Genomic DNA, 23,547 nt, shown 5'->3' on the forward strand with positions numbered 1-23,547 from the left:
AGCGGCATCTCGTGGTGGCTGCAAAGCAAATGCTGCATGAAAGCATCCAACGACATGCAGGAAAGCCGTTCGAGATCCTACGGCGGAGCCCAAGTGGGCCCGATCCAAAACACCACTAGAAATATTTTTGTTTTTTGACATTTATTTTTATTTTGTGGAAAATTAGACCTAGCTAGCTATATAGGTCTGAAAATTTGTTGCATATTGTATATCTATTATTGAAATATTGGCGCAATATTACGAGCTTTTTGTAGTTTATCATTTATACGTGCATGGATTACTGCATACCCATATTTTTCAATTCAACAAATTTTGTGATAATTAACGGGAAAATAAAGAAATTAGAAATCATACACGTAATCTAAATAATTATTTACGATTAAGTAGATAAGCCACAACGTAATTGTGGCAATCACTACTACAAATTAGGGATTCCACAACGGTACAGAACCGTTGTGGAAAGATTCCACAACGGTTCTGTACCGTTGTGGAATGATTCCACAACGGTACTCGTCCCGTTGTGGAAAAGTAATAATTCCACAACGGGACAAGTCCCGTTGTAGAAATTTCCATGATTCCACAACGGGACTATCCCGTTGTGGAAAAATTGCACGAATTTTTTTAGTTCGCCATGTATTAATACACCATGTGTTTAAAGAAGATTTAAAAAAAGTACTCCAAATATATAGATTAATAGTCCAATAACTCACAATTCTTTTAAAAAATAGTCACAATTTTATTTTATTAAGAAAATAGTCCACCAGACCGAAGTAAATTAAATTAATTGTTTTAGTTAATTTCATTTACTTCGGCATAGTGTGCTACTTTTTAATAAAATGAAATTTTGTGTACGTAAAATATTAAAAGAAGCTAAGAGATTGACTAGTTACAACAAATTTTTCTAGATTAAAACTAAATGAGTTATACTATCGAAAATTTAACGAGCATTTTGAGAATTGGCCTATATATAGTGAGCTGAATGCCAATTGTGTGTGTATACATATATATATATATATATATATATATATATATATATATATATCAAAAAAATTAGGTAAGTAGCTAATTAATTAAAACGTTTGGGATTGCTATATAGTCAATGTTTCGTAAATTTTAAGTAAATAGCCACACACATGACGCGACATTCTTGATTTACCTTTTCATTGAAATAAAATGGTGATATTTACGTTAATTTACGCGTATAAATACATGAACGTGACTATTTATCTAAAATTTACAAAATGTTGACTATATAAGAATGTGAAACTGTAAATATAGCTATATACTTAATGGACCAACAGTGTATATATATATATATATATATATATATATATATATATATATATATATATATATATATAATAAGTTGTCCTGAAATAGGAACTATATATAGATAATCTATAGAACGTTGGTACTCTCCAATGCGTTAATAATTTAATCATAATGGGAGAGAGTTTGAATAAAAAATTTGTTAAATAATATTCATCGACTGACCGACCAAGCACACACATTTTGAATTTTATCCGATCTGGTGGAATCCCAAGTACTGTTATCACGATTCTGGTGAATTAATGATTTTCCTGAGATGTGGATCCAGTTGTGTGGATGTACACAATTAATATGCATATGCATTCCCAAATTAACTAGTTAACCAAGTCCAACTAATAATTAGAAGCTAGAACTTTCAAAGTAAAGTAATTTTTTGTACTGTGATACTGAATTTGTCAAATAATTGCTGCGCATATTAACTAATTTTTATTATTGTACTAATTTCTTTAATAAAACTAATATATGTTACTAGTCATTAAGTCTCAAGACCTCCTCGACAAAGGTCGGGATGACAAAAAGCATCCCTCACATTATCAAGGTTCGATAAGAGCAAGCATTAGGTAAAACTTAAAACAAAAAGTCCCGACATTTCCGCGACATGTTGACAAGCTGAGCCATAGACATAGGAAGGTTATCCTCGACGATTAATTCAAATTGCTCAATATAAATGGCAACACTCCATGAAAATCATAATAAGGGATAATCTGCGTCGACACGATCCCATCTAAATATGGGGTTTGTCCGACATTCATGGATCTTTCATTCATCGCTTATATAAAGCGTTCGTCGGTTTCCACCCCCACACTATTTTCATGAGCAGCAATTTTTTTTTTACCAAAATGTTGAAAACATTACTTTTTTTCTTCCCAAAACTAATACTATTTATGATGAAACTTGTCATACAATAAACATATTTTATGACGAGTTTTTCATAAACGATATCATTTTTGAAAAAAAAAAAAACAAATGAGGGAATGAGGTATATAGACATGAATAATACCAAACACAAAGTTTTTTTTATATACCAAAATGTGGAAAACATCAGGGTTTTTTTTTCATTCTTAAAGCTAATACTATTTATGACGAAACTGAGTTTACCATATGAAACAATATTAATTTTGCAAAAGAACAAAAAAAAGGTTTTTTTTTTCATTCTTAAAGCTATTACTGTTTATGACGAAACTGAATTTACCATATGAAACAATATTAATTTTGCAAAAGAACAAAAAAAAAAAAAAAAAGGTTTTCTATATTTTGTAAAGTATTATTCATGTACCTTTCCCAATTAATGAGGTCCATGCCCTTACTCTTTTTCAAAGCCCTGACTAAGGCAAACCACTTAACATATCTTTTTTGCGAGAAAATGGCATTTATTGCAGTGATCCTAATCCCCGGAGTCAAAAGCTTATGTAAAGAATTTTCAGTAAATATATATATATATATATATATATATTATTTTCTAATTAGATAATTAAATACTTTTAAATATGCATTAAAAATACTTATGTGGTTAGAACACCTACAATTTTGGTTCAAAATTGATGGAAAGATTATGGTTTTATAACATATGATAATAAAATAATAATCCAGGGGAACCTAACTTATTTGAATATATAGTGTTATTACATATCAGTAACCTTACTTTCCATGCACAAACGACTCTACGCGTCGGCCGCTCGATCAGATATCAAATTTATTCCCACTATTTATCTTTAATTCGTTTAAATAAAAATTTCAGACCTTTTAGAAAAAAAAAAAAAAAAAAAAACAATCAGAATAGAGTTATTCTAAAACCATACAATCCGAACAACGACCGATTCCTTATAGAGCAATATATTCTAGGATAACATAAAGAAAGAATGGTCAAAATGTTATTACATTACAAACCTATTATGACAACAACACTTTGACCATATATTACTAATGTTTAAGAATGACTCCTTAGACCTTTCGGCCATACTTAATTGTGTTATAACGTACAACCCATTTTCTAACTAATTGTTTTCGTCGGTCTTGTGGTTAAGATTCTAAAGCAGTGGGGTTATCGAAATCATTTGTTTGATGCACAATATTTATAAGTGGAAACTACTTAGGTCTTTTTATTATTATTTTTATTTATTTATTTATTTATAGGTTTATCTAAAATAAAGTGATCATTTAGTCTTATAAAGATATAAGTGATAACATTGACTTTGGGGAGAACATTCAAATATAAAGTCACTTAATTTTATCCAACTGCCAAGAGTGGCCACCGCGATAAACCGTGGAATTCCATTTTTACCGATAAAATCTATTTTTATATCCAAAAAATTGTCAACCAAATGAGTTTGTGCATTTTTCTATTTCATTTTTGGAAAAAAAAAAAAAAAAGGTTCTTTAGGTTTGCGCGCGCGCGCGAGAGAGAGAGAGAGAGAGAGAGAGAGAGAGAGAGAGAGAGAGAGAGAGAGAGAGAGAGAGAGAGAGAGAGAGAGAGAGAGAGTTTTCTTACGTGTATATGAGTTTTCTTACGTATATATGTTTTCGGCTGATTTTGTGTGTATACAGAAGCTAATCAAGCTATATTTTTAAGACCACCAATTTTAAGAGAGTAACTAACCCAAGGTTTAGTAGTTACTATATATGCACACTACTACTACTACTACTACTACAAAAACACCCTTTAATGAATTTTGAGATAGACTCAAATGTACTTTAACAATATACACTCAAAATTGGTATAAATTGAGATAATTAATGTCTAAGTATGACTCAAACTCGATCTCAAATTACTGTATAATCATTTAGTCGACTTAGTGATCATTAAACCTGTGCTATCTATTGATACTTTTAACAGTTTATTTTCATCATTCAACGTACACACACTTGAACAATGTAAGATTCTGAGACAAATTAAGATAATTTCATACTTCAAAATAATAAACTTTCATTTTGGAATATTACTTGACCTAGAAAGGATAGTGTACGCATTGTATGTTTCGGATACTTTAATAATAAGGTCGAATAAGCATCCACTTAATATTAGATCACCTCATGAGATCTTAAAGTCGAACACATATATAAGTCCAATAAGAAATAGTTTTAGTACACAAATCTGAGTAGGATCTGATAAATCATGAGACTAATATGTGATAATATATTAATTATATACGGGCATAAAGACACTAAAGTGATGTATACATGCATGTATTCTAAGCAAGTGTTTAGTTGACAAGTATAAAGAGATCCTATATGCACAGAGATCACTAACAAGCGTATATTGGATAACGAGTAATTAACCGCCAATTACATAAGTAATAAACCACCTTATATCTTATACAATATATCATTGCGATGACGACGATGTCATGCCGACTTAGTAAGAAATTGGTTTTATATGATAGTAATTATCCGCTTAGTTAATCATTTGTTAATTAAAGTAAGCGAGATAACGTTTCTATGTCGGTATAAGAATATTAAGCTAGATATGGTGAAAATGAGTTGATAAATTACCACGTATGTATATACACACCTACCTTTGAAAACATATAGAAAAAAAAAATTAAATAAATATAAGGAGATAAGCATTAAGAATGAAATTCATAAACAAATATTATAATATGATAGCAAATGTTGTTGAAAGATAGTGGCACATCTTGATAGAATAATTATTATAACATGTAAATATATGGCATGACCCCATTAGAATATACTTTCAAATCCCTCTTTTTTGCTCTCTATATATATGACAAGTCACTTCTCTAGTATAGCACTCCTAAAATAATTACTCTCAACTCAACATGTATAATTACACAATGGCTTGCTTGAAGTTGTGGCTATGCCTATTCCTAATCTTTCTTTCTCCTTTTGCAAAATGCGAAACCGCAATGCCTTTACCCAAATTTTTTAGTAGAAACCGCCGAGCTCTAATAATGATGAAAACTGCTCGGGAAGTGTTGGAGGAGAGCGTCGAGAGACAACAAACAAATAATGTCAAATACTTCGCCAGAATTAGTCCTGGGGGACCCGACCCTCATCATCACTAACCTTTCTTTGCGTGGTGTTATTATGTTTTTTTTTATCTCTTATTTTCCTTTTATTCTCACATTTTGAAGCTATTTTTCTTTATCTTCAGCCGGTGATCACATTGTCTTGTGTCGATGTTGTATATCCAAATATTTAAGCGTAAATTTATTGTCTTCTTTCAGAAATTTGTATGCTTTGTATTGCCCTTGATTTCAGTGTCCATGCCCTAACAAGTCAGAAAATATAGTACTACTTTAATAGTAATTTACGAGTGTGTACGAAATGAAATGCAATGTGAAATTTTTTGTGTGGTTATAGTCTATAGAAGTGCATGATGTAGTGGAGTAGGGTTTTTTTTTTTTTTTTTGAGGAGATGTAGTGGTGTAGTTCTTGAGGAAGTTTTTATTTCTAATGAAATTTATCATATATATAATATTCAGTTCCTTAGCTAAATGATATGATTTAAAATTTGGAGGTACCCAGGATGCAAAAAGTAGTGAAGAGGATAGTTTATAATATATCACCCAATTATATAATATTGCCTCCATATAAAGACCCTTAATCAAAATGTTTTATGTCTTAATCAAACTGCCAATGTATAATAATTGATTGAGAAGAATATAAAAATCCATTAAAGGACCACACGAATATAGCATATATTTCTCTTAATTGCACGGCATTTAATAGACGAAAGACCTCACCGCCAATAATATTTTCACAATATATGTCTATATACAATTATACATATTTCTCTTAACAACAACATTTTCACAATATATGTCTATATACATATTTACGTATGTACTTGGAATATAAATTTAGTTGATGAGTTTAAACCGAAAGACACCAAAAAAAAAAAACTTTATTTGAAAGGTGTTGCCCTAAAATATCGAATCACACATATATTTAGAGAAATTAATGATATTTGGTGAATAATAAATTAATGATAAAGTTCTTTTGTTCAATTAAAAAAAAAAATCGCAAATCAACCACGAATAAAATCATTTGACCTTTTTCTTTTATGTCAAGTATAAACTAATCATATACTTTGCGATGATATGTTAGGGCGTGTGGGTGTAAATCCAAGTAATCCATACAAAGTGCACGTTTGGGATGTTTGACTCAGTGTGGACCGTCCATACCGTGTCGATCATAAAAATAAAAATAAAAATAAAAATAAAAAAGCATGTGTTTCTGTCGGTCAAAATGGTCGAGTGAGTGTGGAATAAGATGGACTAAAAAGGATTGATCATATCTATAATGTTTGTATGTTTTATTTCTCATCTCTATAAAATTAGAATAAATGACATCTTTGCCCCTGATTAGGACGGTTGTGTCAATATGATTCACAAACTTTTTTTTTTTCTGTAAACATAAAAATAAAAATAAACATTATTATCAAATATTAAAGAAACAACCTCTTGCTCTTCGCTGCAACTTGCAGAGGGTTCATTAACATTTTTGTTTTGTTTTTATAATATTTCTTTTTCATGTTTTCATATTGTTAAGTCGTTTTTTGTATTCAACATTTGTCGACACGTGGTGTGTTTGGAATAGTCACGTGCCTAGTTTTGGATGGGCCCAAAATCATTATTCGAGATTCCAAAGGGCTAAAGAAAGTTAGGACAAGACCCAAAACATCCGAGAGCTTCAGAGGAATCGTTGAATCGTGATTTGGGAAGAGAAGTCACTCTTCAAAGTTCCAAAGGGCTCGAGGAAGGTTAAGATAAGGCTTAACGTGTCCAAGAGCTTCAGATGGTCTTGAAATCGGATAACGGGTCGATGAGATTTTCCTCTTACTAAGTGAAAAGCATGAGAATTGATTTCTCAAGCTCTCTTGTACACTTTTAGAGAGGGAAATATAATTTGGCTTTGTTAGCCTTAGTTTGTGAGAGAAAGTGTTTGATATAGAGTAAATATTATCTCTTTCAATCTATAGAGAATGGAAGTGAATTATTTCTCTTTTTGTGTTTTGGATATCAAATATTGTTTGTGAGAAAAATCTAGAGAGAGAAGTGGGAGAAATATTTGGCATGAGTTTTCTTAGTTTTTTCTTTTTTTGAGATAAAACGGAGTAATGTGTATTTATAGAGTTTTGGAAGTTTGTTGAGGGATTTGGTGGGCCCAACCCGAAATGCTTCAAAAATGATGAAAAAATGCTCTTGGGCGGGTCAAATTTGTGGAGGCCATTCTCTTGGGCGGATGACGTCATCATGTGGGAAGAAGGCTGCAAGGATGGACACTTGGCGGACGCGTGTCTTCCACGCGGGCGGAAAAGTCACACGCGAATGGGGACACGTGGAGATTGGTAGGCTGGGCGGATGACGTGGCAAATGTAAAATAAATCCTTGTGGTTGCCAGGATTCGATCCGGAGACAATTGACTTCAATCTTCCAGCTAATACCACTAGGCTATCCGTAGCTTTTGTTCTCTTTGGGGAAATTTAATATAACAACTACAATTTTTGTTGTTTTGTGAAATAATGGCATAACACATATCATCATCATCATCATCTCCTCCTTCTTCTTCTTCTTCTATATACTCTATATCAATGCTTTAAATTCCTTAGCATAAAAGAAATAGTTCTAATTCTTCTCTTCAATTTGCTGGTTTTTCAATTTTTTGGTTCTTTTTTTTTTCAATATATTAGTAACCTAAGAAATTCGAAACGAAGCTTGATCACTTTCTAGGGTTTTACCTTCCAATCAACAACACAGAGAGTGAGAGAAAGAGAGAACGAAATTTGTGTTTTAATTTTTAACAAACTCAGAGAGAAGAAGAGAGACGAAGATAGAGAGAGAAACAGACTTTTCTCATTGATTGATTTTGACTAGCTGAATAACTAATCAGTTAGCGAGAATATAAATACAAGAATGTATGTATTAATCCTGACCGTACGTGTCTAACAACTTACATCTGACGGTCTAGGATTTATTATGTACAATACATTCAATACCCCCTCTCAAACTGGACGTGGGGTCATGTTCAGTTTGGATACAAGAAAGTGGAACTGAGGTAGCGAGAGGGGTTTAGTGAACACAACAACTACTTGCTCAGCTGTAGGGACATATCTAATCTCAACAACTCTGGAGGCCACTTTTTCTCTGATAAAGTGCACGCCAATCTCGATGTGTTTTGTCCTGGCATGGAAAACTGGATTTGCAGCTAGTGAAGCTGCTCCTTGATTATCACACCAAATAATTGTTGGTCCTGGATCAAGAGCTACACCAAGCTCACTGAACAAAGACTTGAGCCAAATCAGCTCCGCAGTTGTTTGCACTAGTGCCCTATACTCGGATTCTGTTGAGCTGTGCGAGACCACTTCTTGCTTCTTTGAGGACCAGGAGATGAGATTTGACCCTAGGAAAACACAGATGCCACTGGTTGACCTGCAATCATCGAGATTTCCACCCCAATCTGGATCGGAGTATGCCATTTGATTCACTGAAGGCGCTTCTGTGAAGCGAAGCCCTTGATGTTGCGCGCCTGCCAAGTATCGTAGTAACCTCTTTGCGCGCTTGCCAGTGCTTCACATTTGGTGCTTGGACGTATTGACTGAGCCGATTTACAGTGAAGGCAATGTCTGGTCGTGTCATAGTCAGGTACTGAAGAGATCCAATAGTACTTCGATAGAGAGACACATGATCGAACTGGTCACTATCATCTTTCTTGAGCTTCAAACCTTGACACATTAGTGTGGGAGCTGGATTTGAGCCATTCATATTTATCTTGTGTAGCAAGTCTCTCAGGTACTTCTTCTGTGTAAGTTTCATGCCATATTCATATCTTATTGCTTCAAATCCAAGGAAGTAACTCACTGTGCTAAGACTTTTGAGCTTGAAAGACTTGTCAAGATCTACAATGGCTCTGGCAATAAGAGTTAGGTTGTTGCCAGTGACAAGTATGTCGTCTACATACACTAGTAAGTAGATACAATCTTTGTCATGATTGTAGATGAAGAGTGAGCTGTCAGATGTGGAATTCACAAAGCCCCAAGTGAGCAGAGTGGTGCTCAGCTGTTCATACCAAGCTCTCGGAGCCTGTTTAAGGCCATACATGGCTTTGTGTAACTTGCAGACGTGTGTTGGTTTTGTTGAATCTTCAAATCCCTCCGATTGATACGTGTAGACATTTTCATTGAGTATTCCATTTAGGAAAGTGTTGTTGACATCCACTTGTTGAATCTCCCACTTGAATGTAACTGCTAGAGTGAAGATGGCTTTAATTGTCGATGGTTTGACCACCGGGCTAAACATCTCGAAGAAGTCAACTCCCGGAGTCTGTTCAAACCCACGAGCAACCAGACGAGCCTTGAGTTTATTCAGGGATCCGTCTGCATTCTGTTTGAACTTGAAAATCCACTTGTTCGTGACTACAGATGTGGCTTGCTCTGCTGGAATTAGTGACCACGTCTTGTTTTCCTGTAGAGCATTAAATTCAACATCCATAGCAGCTTTCCAGGATGGGTTAGACAAAGCTTCACATACAGATATTGGTTCCTCTATATCACTACGTATTAATGATTCAACACTGAAACTCTTTGGTTTTGTAATTCCTGCTTTTGACCGTGTGACCATGTTGTGTGTGTTGTTTGTAACTAGAAGAGGGTTTTATGGTCTAATTAATGGGTAAAACAAATTGTATGGGTGAGGATTCTCTCACTCTTGTGATATCTGTTTGTTCAATGGGCAGTTGTTGTGTTTGGGTGTAACTCTGCATCTGTGTATCTGACAGGGAGTTGTCTGAGACTATTGGTGTGACATTGGGTTGATATGTGTTTTGATTGTCATTGTCATGTGTGGTCCTGCAGTGAGACAAAGTGCTGACAGGGAAGTACATGTATTTACTGGGCTCATTTGTGTGACTATGGGATAAAATGGGATTGTGACTTTCTTGTGGGAACATCTTTATGTAAGGAAAAAGGGACTCGTTAAACACAACGGACCGGGCTATATAAACTCGTCCACTTTTGTCAAGACACCTGTAACCTCTATGGTTCGGACTGTAGCCAATGAAGACACATAGACTTGATTTGAACATGAATTTATTTGTGTTGTAGGGTCTCAGATATGGAAAACAAGCACAACCAAACACTTTGAAGAAGTGATAGTCAGGTTTTGTGTGATATAGGAGTTGAAAGGGTGATTTCATGTCTAAGGTCTTTGATGGCACTCTATTGTTTGTGAAGACATCACTAACAAAAGCATCCCACCAGAATTTGTAAGGTAGTTTGGCTGTAGAGAGAAGGGTGAGACCTAACTCTGTGATGTGTTGGTGTTTGCGTTCAGCTTTTCCATGTAGTTTGGCTGTAGAGAGAAGGGTGAGACCTAACTCTGTCAAGTTTGTGTAGAATTGGAACAAGTGGTCTAATTCTCTCTCTCCCTCTCCCTCCACCACCCCCCCTCCCCCCCCCCCCCCCCCCCAGCGAGAATATAAATACAAGAATCCATGTATTAATCCTGACCGTACGTGTCTAACAACTTACATCTGACGGTCTAGGATTTATTATGTACAATACATTCAATAATTTTGAATTCTGTACAAAACGTTAAGGACATCGGGGGCATCTCCGCCGTACGATCCGGAAGAGAGAGATTCGGCGAAACCGCCGAAGACGTCGAACTCTTCGTCGGAGCTATCGTTACTGTTGGCGTTGACGCAATTACAGCGGGCGGTGGCAGAGGAGGCTGGCGAGTCTCAGCGTTGGTGTCTTCGATGAAGCTCTGGACCATCTTTTCGAGGCATAAACTCGTTTGCTCCGGTCTCTTTGTCCGCCGCCGAGGAAATCCTCAGGACGCTCAGTAACTGGAGGTCGAAGAGCCTTCTGAGCTGCGATTTTAGGACATGCTTTTCCGAGCGTCAGTCTCGGATGGAACGGCAGAGATGTCGCGATTTCATGTCAGTCTCGCTACAAGTTTTGGGCTTTTTTCGATTTTTTTATTTTTTGTTATAGGTGTTGTCTAAAAGAAAGAAGGAAGAGAGGAAGAGAGAGAAATTAAATAAATTATAAGTTTTAATATAACAAAGATATATGAGAGGAAAGACGAGAGTATTTTAATCATTTCATTTCTTTATCTACTCACTCACGGGATAAAAGCATGTCAACTTAACTGATAATAGAATGACCAAAAACTTGACTGGAAAGATTAAATGTGATAAAAATAAAGTTTGAATACCATAAATGCAGGTCGTATATCACACTGACACAACTGCTATAATACAGGGACAAAGATGTTATTTATTCATGAAATTATTATTGAAGATGCATAAAAATAAACATATACATAACAATATCTTAACTCCGCATAATATCGTAAGATCCATATACAATTTTGCACATGTCAGAATTTGTTGTCGGATTCCGCCTTGGTACAAAAACAAACACAAGAAAAATGCACACGACGAAAGAATCAGTGTCGATGAGGAATCCGGATGTGAAGATGACAAAGACGTTAGATTGAAACTGTGGATACATGAAAATTGGATTTTAGAATTTATTTCACCATATTATACTTGAGAGTTGAGACTATTTTTGTCCTCTCTCTCTCTCTCTCTCTCTCTCTCTCCTATATGACTCATACAAAAAAGGAAATATTCCTGTCCATTGCCATGAGATTTGTCCCACTAACGTATATTTGCCTATATTCTATTGCGAGACAGGGCTGACCCAAGTTAAAATATCGATACCGAAATTTTGATTTTATTGATATATCGAGTATCGACGGATATCTTGTAACAATTTCAATATCGACTATTGATGATATATCGACTATCGACGGATATATCGATAAAAATCTTATAACATATATATAAATAAAAAATTAGAAAATAGCCAATTTAAACGTTTGATACTGCTAAATAGCCAAGGTTTGGTAAATATTAGGTTACTAGCCATAAATGATGACGTGGCTTAATATGACAGTGGCTATTTACTTGATATTTACGCTTGTAAATATATAAAATTGGCTATTTACCTAATATTTACTAAACATTGGCTATTTAGCAATTTCCAACGTTTAAGTTGGCTATTTCGCTAAATTACCATATATATATATATTATATATATCGAGTATCGGCAAATATTATGTATACATCATTGAATGATACATATAACAATTATATTTTAAATATATATATATATATATATATATATATATATTACATATCTATATATATTTTTATATATATATATATATATATATATATACTTAATGAATGAATATATAACATTTATTTGAATTTTGAACCACTTGATTTTAACTTGAAACAAGGGAATGCAAAAATAAAAATAAAAAATAAAACATCTTTGATGTTATTTAGCTAACAAATAAAGTTCACATTATTGTAAAATTAAAAAAATTGAAAGAAATAACTAAATATAAACCTTTGTGATTCTATGAATTTTCAGAAGTAACAATGGGTCTTCATCGGTCCAAGAACTCAAGTTTAAATTTTGTGTTTGTCTAGAGCCATAAAAATCGGTATTTCAGGAATAATTTTTCTATTTTGGCTGTTATAGTCATTTTTCCAAAAAATATCGGTATTCGTGGAATAAAAACGATATTTAAGATGTTATAGTAATTTTTATTCCGAACTTCCCATTTTTCCTTGATATCGACGATATATCCCGATAAATCGTCGGTATTTTAAACCTTGGACCCAACCCACTCATTAGGGAAAAAGTCTTTTACAAGCGGTTATTTCCGCTTGAAAAGATCCCCCACTTGTAAAGTGTCAATACAAGAGGATTGTGAAGCGAAAAACTGATGACCTTTTTTCATTACAGCGAATTCTTTAGAAGCGGGTACTCGTATTTAATTATAAGCGGATTTATTTGTTAAAAGCGATTTTTTTCAATGGTTATAAGTGTGAATCCAGATCCTCTATCCCCTTTTGGTATCTCATTTACTATCCCTGCAATCAAAATAAGTCAATTTAATTATTTTAAAAATAAATAAAAAATAATTAAATAAAATGATGACATGACTTATTTTGATTCGAGAGACATCATATGAGACACTAAAAAGAGACATCCGAGTTCACCTCTATTTGGAGGGATACTTATTACAAGCGGATTTTGAATTTTAGAAGCAGATTCAGCCGCTTGTAATTGTTTACCCGCCATTTGGCGGAAATTATTCACAAGCGGATGCTTTTATAAATAGACCTACCTTATTATGAAAAGGCATTCATAATATATAGCCACAAACTTGGTTAATTTAATATTTATTAAAAACTCAAATATATTGTCGTACAAAACATAAAGCCAAATTAAAAATGTTCTAGGTAGCTAATAAGTATGAAAGTCGATAATATGAAAAGTCGAGAATACAAACTTATCAAGGCCCGTTAAATAGGTCACAACCACCATGACCTCGTCCTCTCCCATTTCTTGCGGTGTAGATGATGACGGGGAGTCGTCTCAATCGTTGCTCATCTTCCTTTGCCAGGCGCTTTATTCATAGTTGGCAGAGTCGTTGTCGGCGAAGTTGTCTTGCTAGCTTGTTGGAATGATGCCTGCAAGGGAGAATCATGTGAAAGTGGCTGCTGAGGGCTGTATACTAGATCTTGAAGCATCACAGCAATCTCAAGACGCAATGGCATGGTCTGTGTAAAGGCGCTGACGAGTTTCTGCACCATCGACTGCAATTGGTCGATCTGGTGTTGTGTTCTCCCGTGTGATGATGATGTCGATGCTGATGCCAATGAACCCTCATGCACATATTGTCAAGGAAATAAGTCTCATCAAGGTACCAAAGGTCCTAACTTTGAAGCCCAATCAGCCCTTTCTCCGAGAACCATCCTCAGAGCACGGGCCTCAAACGTGTCCTTGTTTATCGGAGTACCTCGCTCCTCAGCCTCTCGTCTCATGTTAGGAACTTCCTATATTATCTTGACTGTATAAAGAATCAAGCTAATAACTATACGCAATTTTCTATAAAAAAAAAATCAGCATAATTTCTCCTATAATGCCAACAAACCAAATACATGTGATACAATTATTTAACAACCCGAATCAATACTAATTATCAACTACCATAAAACCAAGTCTCTGTGGCTCAATTACATCAATCCTAGAACTAACATGTCGACTTACAGAGGCAGCTTCGGAGGCTGGAGTCATAAATTTCCCTTTGTCGTCCTGATGCATAAGCTCCCAGTTTGCAAGCGCTCCTTGTAGATGCTTAGATGCCCAGCATGTGATCCCGTTTAATATGGAGGCTATGGGGATATTTGTTATTGATTTTATATATTAATATCATAATTCAACCCACTAATCATAAATGCTACAGTGTTCGTCTTATCGAATTCATTAATCATTTATATTCAGTGGGCAATATTCCTAACAATCTCCCACTTTGAACAGAGAAGATAAGGCAACTCCTTCACGTCATTAATGCTTTGCCATCTTACAGCAGACGGCTCAAATTTCTGATTAGGGTTGAGACTCTCATCTTATGGATTCTCACCTTAATTTATATCTCTACCAATTATGTCTTTCGAAGTACGTCTCATTTAGTTTTCTTCTAGTTCATGCTCTTTAGCAAGTGATCTTTTTGACTAACCAATCAAGGTCAAGTCAAATTGCTCGCAGTAAATAATTTACTTTCGAACATATTAATACTTCGCGTATCATACACCAGACCTTATATCTTTTAAAGATCATGAGTCTACCTATTCTCGGTGTATGACCATTTTGGTGCCAAAACAAGTTGCACCTAGGCATGTATTACTCTTTCACCACTAACCATAGTGTGAATTATTGAATCATGCTTGTCAAGAACTTTTATTGGAATTTTCCATTACTTGGTTATTTATAGTTTTCTTTAATCAGCCGCGTTCATATCTCATATACACAGGACTTAAGGATTTTACTATACTTAATAACTAAGTGTCTCACTATTTCTAGAAACCTTAGTGTTCAACACTTTAACGTTTCTCAGAAATTCACTTTTGTCAAGAATCTAATTAATTTGCTCAAATCCTGTTAAGGATGTTGCTATTAAGTTATTGATCATTCGAAGCCGCATTCATGTTAAGGATTCCTCTTTTGATCAACAGTGGCCAGGTTCCATTCAAGGATGCTCCCACTCAATAATTTGATTTCTCATAGTGGCTAAGTTCCATATAAGGATGTTCCCACTTTTGATAATTCGATACTAGTGGCTAGAATCCATTAATGGATGCTCCCACTTAATCATTGAATAAGAGCAGCTAGGCTCCATCTTAGGATGCTCCCACTCTTTCAATTCAAATGGCTAGGTTCCAATAAAGGACGCTTCCATTTATTAATCTATAGTGTGAAGGTTCCATTAAGGATGCTCCCACTCAATTATATCATCAACACTAACTTTTATTTTGTGTCTCCATATTACCCCTTATTCGCACAAACCATTGTCGACATAAGGTAACATTTATTTAGACGCAGCCATTGCTCTAAATTGTTCTTCACATTCAAACATATTTAATAACAAGAAATAAAGATAACAATAAAGCTAACTAAATTTCTAACAGAGATTTACAACATAGAAAATTATGAAACCATTGTGTTTATGAACGGACACTCATATCCTTCATATTTCTAGTACATGAACGGTAACTTATAATCCTAACATTCTATATCATTAAGATCAGACATTCATGCATATCATAATATCATAAAGGCATTCAAGGCAAGGCATTCAATAAATAAGGAGAGAAATATTTAATGAAGCACCCATGTGCTTATAAATAATGTAATTAAACATAAAGAAAGAAAAGATTCATCGTATTCGAAATAACCTCAAATAAAAGGTTACAATCCAGAAAAGTGGATAATTATTATGACACATCCTCATGTTCAAAAATAAATATAAATCCAACAATGAAAATAATTAAATAAGCAAAATATTAAATCTTCAAACGGAGCATGAGCTTCTCTAGAATTCGGGCTTGAATCCGACATTGTTCAGCAAGCTCATCGACACTTTCGTGCTCCATCAGATCTACTCTACAACATGAAAAGAAGTATGCTCATGATTAATTATCCTCAAAACATTTTTAGGATATCTTTAATCATGAATTTCAAGGTTACATACCAGCATTCTTCTTGTTGTTTTCAAGCTCGGCCAAGTATAAAGGACAATGCCTTTTCCAATGGCCTTCAGTATTGCTGTGGTGACATTTACCAACGCTATCTTGCTTCTTTTCTTTTCCCTTTCCATTCCTCTTGAACCTCTTCCCTTCTCTCTTAGCAGGAACCTTCCCCTTAGAAGAGCTAGGGCGTGTCTTAGACAACTCAGCACCAGAAGAGGATTTCTTCTTGGCTTCGGGCGAGGAACTCTTGTCAGCATAGTTTGCCGACCCTTTTGTTCCTCCCAGGTCGATTGATAGACTCGAAAGTCTGTAGCTCATTCAACAGCTGAGACAGTCCATAGTCCAACTTATTCATAATATAGTTGGGCTTGAACTGTATGAAGTCACTCGAAAGGGAGTTCAGTATTATTCTCACCAGAGTGAACTCATCCATCTGTGCCCCATAGAGCTCAGCTTCAGTAAAGTAGTTAGCCATTTTCATGACGTGGTCTCTTACCGGAGTTCCCGGAATCATCCTAGTGCTAGTGCACTTACGGGTGAGTTCAATACGGACTTGCTCGCTCTGCATCCCAAACATTTATTGCAGTGCGTCAAGGATCTCCACAGCTATCTCTTTCCCTTCCATCTTCGTTCGCAACACCTCAGATATGCTTGCGAGCATGTAGGCCACAACTTTGTTATTGGCCGTGATCCACTTGTCATAATCCTCTTTTAGGTTTCTAGAGGCATTAGGACCAGAAAGCGGAGGTCTGTCTTCAGTGAGGATAAAGAAAATGCTTTCACTCACTAGCACAATATTCAGGTTCAACTTCCACTTAGGGAAGTTTTCACCAGTAAGTACGTCTTTCGATAACAAGGCCCTAATAGGGTTTGACATGATTACCGAATATATAAAAGAACTTCTATTAGCAATATGAAAAGAAACAACTATCTAACAAGTTTAGGAAATAAAAACATAACGCAAACAAGCACGGGATAAAACACCAAGACAAAAGAACTCAGTTTTTATATTCCAGGGTAATCCACCAATAGCCACAGTCCGTCCCACTATGGTGGCGTAACGAAGTGCACCTGGTGAAAATGAGTACCATCTCAGATTAGTGACCAATCATAGTTCATGTACATTCATAACTATGCTCACTAACTACCCAGTTTTATAGGAATCGTTGGCCACATGAGCAACCAAAGGTTGGTTCATGCTTAAGTCGACACAACATTTCGATGAACGAAGCCTAGCCCAAACGCACTGACTTAGCCAGTACACACCAGGTTCGACCCTCCCACCTATCGCTAGAGACACAACCTTGGTATTGGAATCAAGAAAAGCATGTCCTTAGGAGAAGATCACCATGTTTTAAATAAGACCGCCGATCAAGCAGGGATCCATCATCCTCACGGTGTTGTGCCAATGTTGGAGGCCTAAGACTCAACCTCCTCACCCATATCTGTCTTCGTTCTTGAACGTTCGTCGATGAATAGGACTTCCTGATCAGCTTCGAGTAGTCGATGATGACACCGCAGTCTTACGAATCGTAATCTCCGAGACAAATAGGACAACTGAGTGGGCAGTTTTCTGTATCTCACTTCGATCTCGAAACAATGGTGTTTCGGAGCTCACCGTGTTTATGAGATTGGAATAACAAAATTCCGGGGAAGGGAGGAGGCAAAAATTTCGACCATCCCTAGGATAGGTTGGAGGAATTTTTCCTCTATTTTTTTGGATGATCTTTGTTCAACCCTAGACCCTCTATTTATAGTGGAAGAGTGGAGAGGTTTTAGGAAACCCTAGACTCCAATTAAAGATAGACCGTTAGATCTTTATTTAAATTCATACTTTCTCTCTCAACTCTTAGATCATAATCTAGGATATATTATTCCATAATATCTTCCTTTAAATAAGGAATCTATTTAAAAAGACAATATTTTATTCTCTTTTAAATAGTGAAATAATATCAAATCTAATATTATCTCCTAGATATTAGGAATTTAAATATAGAGAGAATAATGAAAAATATCTTATTTCCTTTTAAATATTATTCTCTCTTTATTTAAATCATGAAAGAGAAAAAATGGGCGTTTTCCCAATATACCCACTGTGGGTATGGACAAATTAATTGCTTCTCCATAGGCCAAGGAATTTCGAATTTTGCAATGCCCATAAGGCCCAATTCAAAACTCAATTAATTATTTATTTGATCCAACAACAAATAATTAATTCCACTATAAATAGTTAATTCGACAAATAAACAAATTTCCGAATGTATGTTGCTAATCATATTAAAACATGTGAGATTATACTAAAAACATTATTATTAGAAAGTTCCTACTCGTCTTTATCAAAGCCGAATCGGAGACTATGGACCTAGTATTTGAAGCTTAACAAATCCGATTAAAAAAACGAAAAAAGTCATTTCTCTTTTTCGATCGATTTGTCTAATCTTAGTCAATACTCCACCGTGTAAACTAAGACTGAACTCTCCTTTAATACTAGAATTATATTTACTCATCGTGACGAGTGTCCACTGATATAGTCAGTACGTGATCAAGATCTTCCAGGTTCAACCCGTATCGAGAAAAGGTCAATTATTCCGTTATACCTTTCTGATACATATAAGTCCTAAGCATTGTTGCTTCCCCAACGAAAGATTCTCTCGAACGTTACTTACTTCGAAAGTGCCGGCAATCTATCGGTTCTGGAAACAACCCTTAGGTGAGAGAACATTTAGTTTCTTTCAGGAAGGCTGGATTCCGTATATGTGAAACACTTCCCTTCTACGATCAAGTTCTGAGTTCCCAAAACATCTGTTTATGCAATCTCAATTGGCCTTTAACGTGATGAATCAAAGAACTAAGTAACAAGACCTAGAAGTCCATGAACACTTCACGATTTAGATCAAGTCTCACTGTGACCATCATAGTGACCTCGGCTAGTGTGTCATAACGGTGCTTAAACGTCACATCTCAGGCAAGGTCTGTCAAGGTCGTACATTTACCAAAAGTGTAAAATGCTCTCAGTAAGTGATCAGCCTTCACTTAGTGTTCCACATATGTGATTTTAGATACAGCTTCCCAGACGTGTATCAATCATCGATCATGTTTTAGCATACCGCCCGAACTTAGATGCCCATCATGCAATCCAGTTTAATACGGAGGCTATGGGGATAGTTTTTATTGATTCTATATATTAATATAAGAATTCAACCCTCTAATCATAAATGCTACAGTGTTCTTCTTATTGAATTGAATAATCATTTATCTTTAGTGGGCAATATTCCTAACAAATTTTCCGCCTCTTCTCGAAGAGAATCACAACTCTTTGGTCATTTTTATTTGGGTTATTAAGTTATATAGCCACACGGATATAGTGGATTGAGATATAGCCCACATTTGGTTAATTTCTTGTAAATAGCCAAGTAAACTTATTAACAAATTAATAAAAGCCTTATTTAACACTACCAAACATATATTTTAGGTAGTTAATAGGCTGCCACGTATGCAAGTTGGCTATTTACAAATTATTTACCAAAGGTTGGCTAATTTACAATTCATATAGTTTAGGTGGCTTACGTAGCCAATTTTTTGTTTTTATTTATATGTTTAAATTTCATAGATATTATCATGTTTTACATATCGGCGAAAATGACATAGATTCGGTTATGGGGGTCGATGCTCTCCATTTACCTGTCTAACTTTATGATCAGTAAAATTATAAAAATAAAAAAAAAGTTGGATTGGTGGATGCTCTGCTACTTTAGAGTTCTGCCTTGCGGACCGCTCCAAGGAAATGTTCAAGGTCTCACTTTTTTTAACATAACTGTTCGCAAATACTTTAAACTTTATTTTTTTTCCTCTCTCTAGTTGATATTTTTGGGTGCTAAAAATCCAATTTATAGCTGTTGAGCTTCAAAAATATTTGTAGAACTTAGTTAGGGAAGTAGAGAACGACTTGAGTTTGACATTGGATACAAATTTCTTTGTTTATTTAGATTCTTATTATTCACTTTTAAATATAATTTGCATAAATGGATTTTTATTTACGAACAACAAATTTTTATCAACGTTGACCATGATAGCAACTTGTTTTTATTATCATTTAACTTGTTTATTAACTATGTGGGAATTGACATAGTTCAACAAATTGGACATGATAGAATTTTGTTTTCCGGTTATCATTGAAAGTAGAATTAGGCATTTTTAATTGAATTATCTGCTAGGTTGTGTGTTAAGCACAGTTGAATTATTTTTCAATTTTTATGGTCATATATATATATATTGTCTTTTGCTATTCTGTTAGCCTATATATATATATATATATATATATATATATGCCATATGTGTTTACTCTCTCATCAAAATGTCATGGAAGGAGTGCTCCAGCAATGAAGAACGTATTTTTGTTTATGTAATTAATGTAGATGTAATTAATTTGTCTAAATAAGTAAAATCGATTTAAACAATATTAAATTAATCATTTAACACAATTAATAAATGGTTTAATTTAAATTGATATAATTTTGTAAAAAATAAATAGTTGAATTTAGATTTAAGATTCAAATACGATATTTAAAAAAATACGATAAACGCAACAAGAATTTGCTATCCTACTTTTGAAAGTTGGCATACAATTTGGGGAAAATATATAAAATTGTCCAACTTTCGAAAGAAAGAAAAATTTCCGAACCCACGCGCCAAGTGTCACGCGTGTAAATCACGGGCTTCATCTGAGAAACCGAAAGACGAGTGTTTGATTTTCGGATTTTCAACAACTCATTGGATCAGGATTTTCTTACAACTTCCAAGCCTTTTTCCGTTCGATTCAACTACATTCGATTCCTCTCAAAATTTCCCAATCTCGGCAAGCCCTACTTCCGTACAATCCATTGCCTCCCAAAACCCTCGATTATTTGTTTTTGTCTCAGTTGAAAAAAATTCGCTTCAGGGTTTTTTGTTTTCCTTGCTCGAAACCCTAGTTTCTTTCTAAATTTAGGGCTTTTCCGTTTGATGCATGGCTTCAGGGCTTCTGAACCCAAAGAAGACTCGAGACACCTTCGGTCACGACCCCAAGCGACGGCCATGGAAGCCGAGAGCTCCAGCGCCGAAACCCTCGGCTGACGACAGAGACTCCGACGACTCTTCTGGCCAGAGCTTCACCGGAAACGGAGTCCATGGCTACGCCGTGTTCGATAATCGCGTCAGGATCGCCTTGAATTCGTGCTCGAAGCTGGACATCAGAGAGCTGAGAAGGAGACTGACGATTGAGCTCGATCAAGTCCGGAGCTTGACGAAGAAGCTCGAAGCAGCTTCTTCCAAGGAATTCGGAGGCCGTACTCAGTCGCAATTCTCGTCCAACTCGGAGCAGCAGAAGAACAAGAACAAGAACAAGATCAAGAAGACGACGACAAAAAAATCTTCGCTCCCCGGCGAATCGATCAGGCTCTGCTCGAGCGTTCTCGATAAGCTGATGAAGCACAAGTTCGGGTGGGTCTTCAACGTTCCCGTGGACTTCAAGGCTCTAGGGCTCCTCGACTACCGGAAAATCATCAAAAAGCCGATGGATTTGGGAACGGCGAAATCGAAGCTCGCGAGAGGCCTCTACAATTCGGCCTCTGAATTCGCGGACGACGTCAGACTCACATTCCACAACGCGATGCTGTACAACCCCAAAGGCCAGGACGTTCACTCCATGGCCGAGAATCTTCTCGAGATCTTCGAGGAGAGATGGGCCGAGCTGGTCCCCGAGTCCAAGAAGAAGCAGGACTCCGATGGTGGCGATGATGATCATCATCATCACCAGCGTCCCGAATTATCTGATTTGGAGAAACCGAAGAAGGCGAAGACTGTGGAGGCGGAGATGGTGGAGAAGAGGAGGGACATGAGCTACGAGGAGAAGCAGAGGCTGAGCACGAGCCTCCAGAACTTGCCGTCGGAGAAGCTCGACAACGTGGTCCAGATCATCAAGAAGAGGAATCTCGGGCTTTGCCAACACGACGATGAGATCGAGGTCGACATCGCCAGCGTCGATCCCGAGACTCTCTGGGAATTGGACCGCTTCGTGACCGATTACAACAGAGCTTTGATGGCTCAGAACAAGCGAAAAGCCGAGATTCAAGTAAGCCTCGGATTTTCCTCTTTTTTATCACATTTCTTGTTTATGGGTCTTATTTTTTTTTTTTCCTTTTTTTTTTGCAGAACGTGGCACATAAAGGCTTCAGGACAGGTGAGCATTATTGATTAGCTTGAGTTGAATAAAAAAAAGGGTTTCATTTCATGTAGTGATTATGAGAGAGCTTAATTTGGAAATGTTTTGATTGTTGCAGAGTCAGAGAGTGAAGGTTCTTTAGGCAGTGGATACAGAAGCTAACGGTGGTAATATGATCCAATTCCAAAACAGATGTGATTGATTTCTTCAGTGGTAGTTTCACCTTTTTTTTTTCTTTTTTTTTTTTTTTTTTTTTAGTTTTGTGATGTTAATGTTTTGTTAACTTTTGGTCCAGCTTCAGGTACTTCAAAATTGTTCAATACATGAACCCAATTGGCTGGTTTTGTAAAGAGTATTTTTTTAAAAAAAATTTCTCGCACTGTATGTATGTATGTTTTTGTATCCACGCTCGGATGAAAGAAATATTCAAGTCTTTCAGTTATGCAAGAAAGTTCTTACATTGGAAAATGTAGTTCGATGGTCTAATTCCATCACCTTAAGACAGTCAGGGAAGGATTTTGTTTAAGAAGTTTGGATAAAGGATTAATACGAACAATTTGGATTACATGTTTTTATAGATAAAAAATAATTATAAGCTTTTTTTTTTTTTTTTTTTTTTTTTTTTTCTAAATACAACCATGAGTCTAAAAATAGGCAACTGAAGCTTATTAGAAATTCATTTTTTTAAGGGGCTTAAATACAAGGGTGGTCTAGCTTAGTAACCACTATGAAACTTAAAATTGCAATGTAATCAACGTTTTGTTAATAATTGTTAATTAGCCATCATAATTTATTAACTGTTAGTAGTAGACGTTATTGCCTCCGTTTTAGTTTCCCGCCCATTTGCATGTTGAAATATTTTTAGAAAAAAAAAATCAAATCAAATATTTATTAATAATGAAGCTGCGTGATTGATGAGGCAATCTTTAAACACGTAAGCT

At 35.4% G+C, this 23,547-nt stretch overlaps 1 protein-coding gene and 1 pseudogene across 1 annotated transcript; one reads left to right on the top strand and one right to left on the bottom strand.

The window, feature by feature from the left end:
* Positions 1–16,657: 16,657 nt before the first annotated feature.
* On the bottom strand, positions 16,658–17,284 carry LOC149401157 (uncharacterized; annotated as a pseudogene).
* A 3,709-nt stretch (positions 17,285–20,993) lies between these two features.
* On the top strand, positions 20,994–22,990 carry LOC149401158 (transcription factor GTE3, chloroplastic-like). Its single transcript, XM_089613865.1, has 3 exons — positions 20,994–22,516; positions 22,597–22,624; positions 22,725–22,990. The coding sequence occupies exons 1-3, from the start codon at positions 21,413–21,415 to the stop codon at positions 22,766–22,768; spliced, it is 1,176 nt and encodes a 391-aa protein (XP_089469991.1). The 5' UTR covers positions 20,994–21,412; the 3' UTR covers positions 22,769–22,990.
* The last annotated feature ends 557 nt before the right edge of the window (positions 22,991–23,547 follow it).

Source organism: Urtica dioica, chromosome 4, assembly GCF_054948205.1.
Source record: "Urtica dioica subsp. dioica isolate 48M chromosome 4, U.dioica_male_clone48M_v1_H2, whole genome shotgun sequence".
Taxonomy (NCBI): domain Eukaryota; kingdom Viridiplantae; phylum Streptophyta; class Magnoliopsida; order Rosales; family Urticaceae; genus Urtica; species Urtica dioica.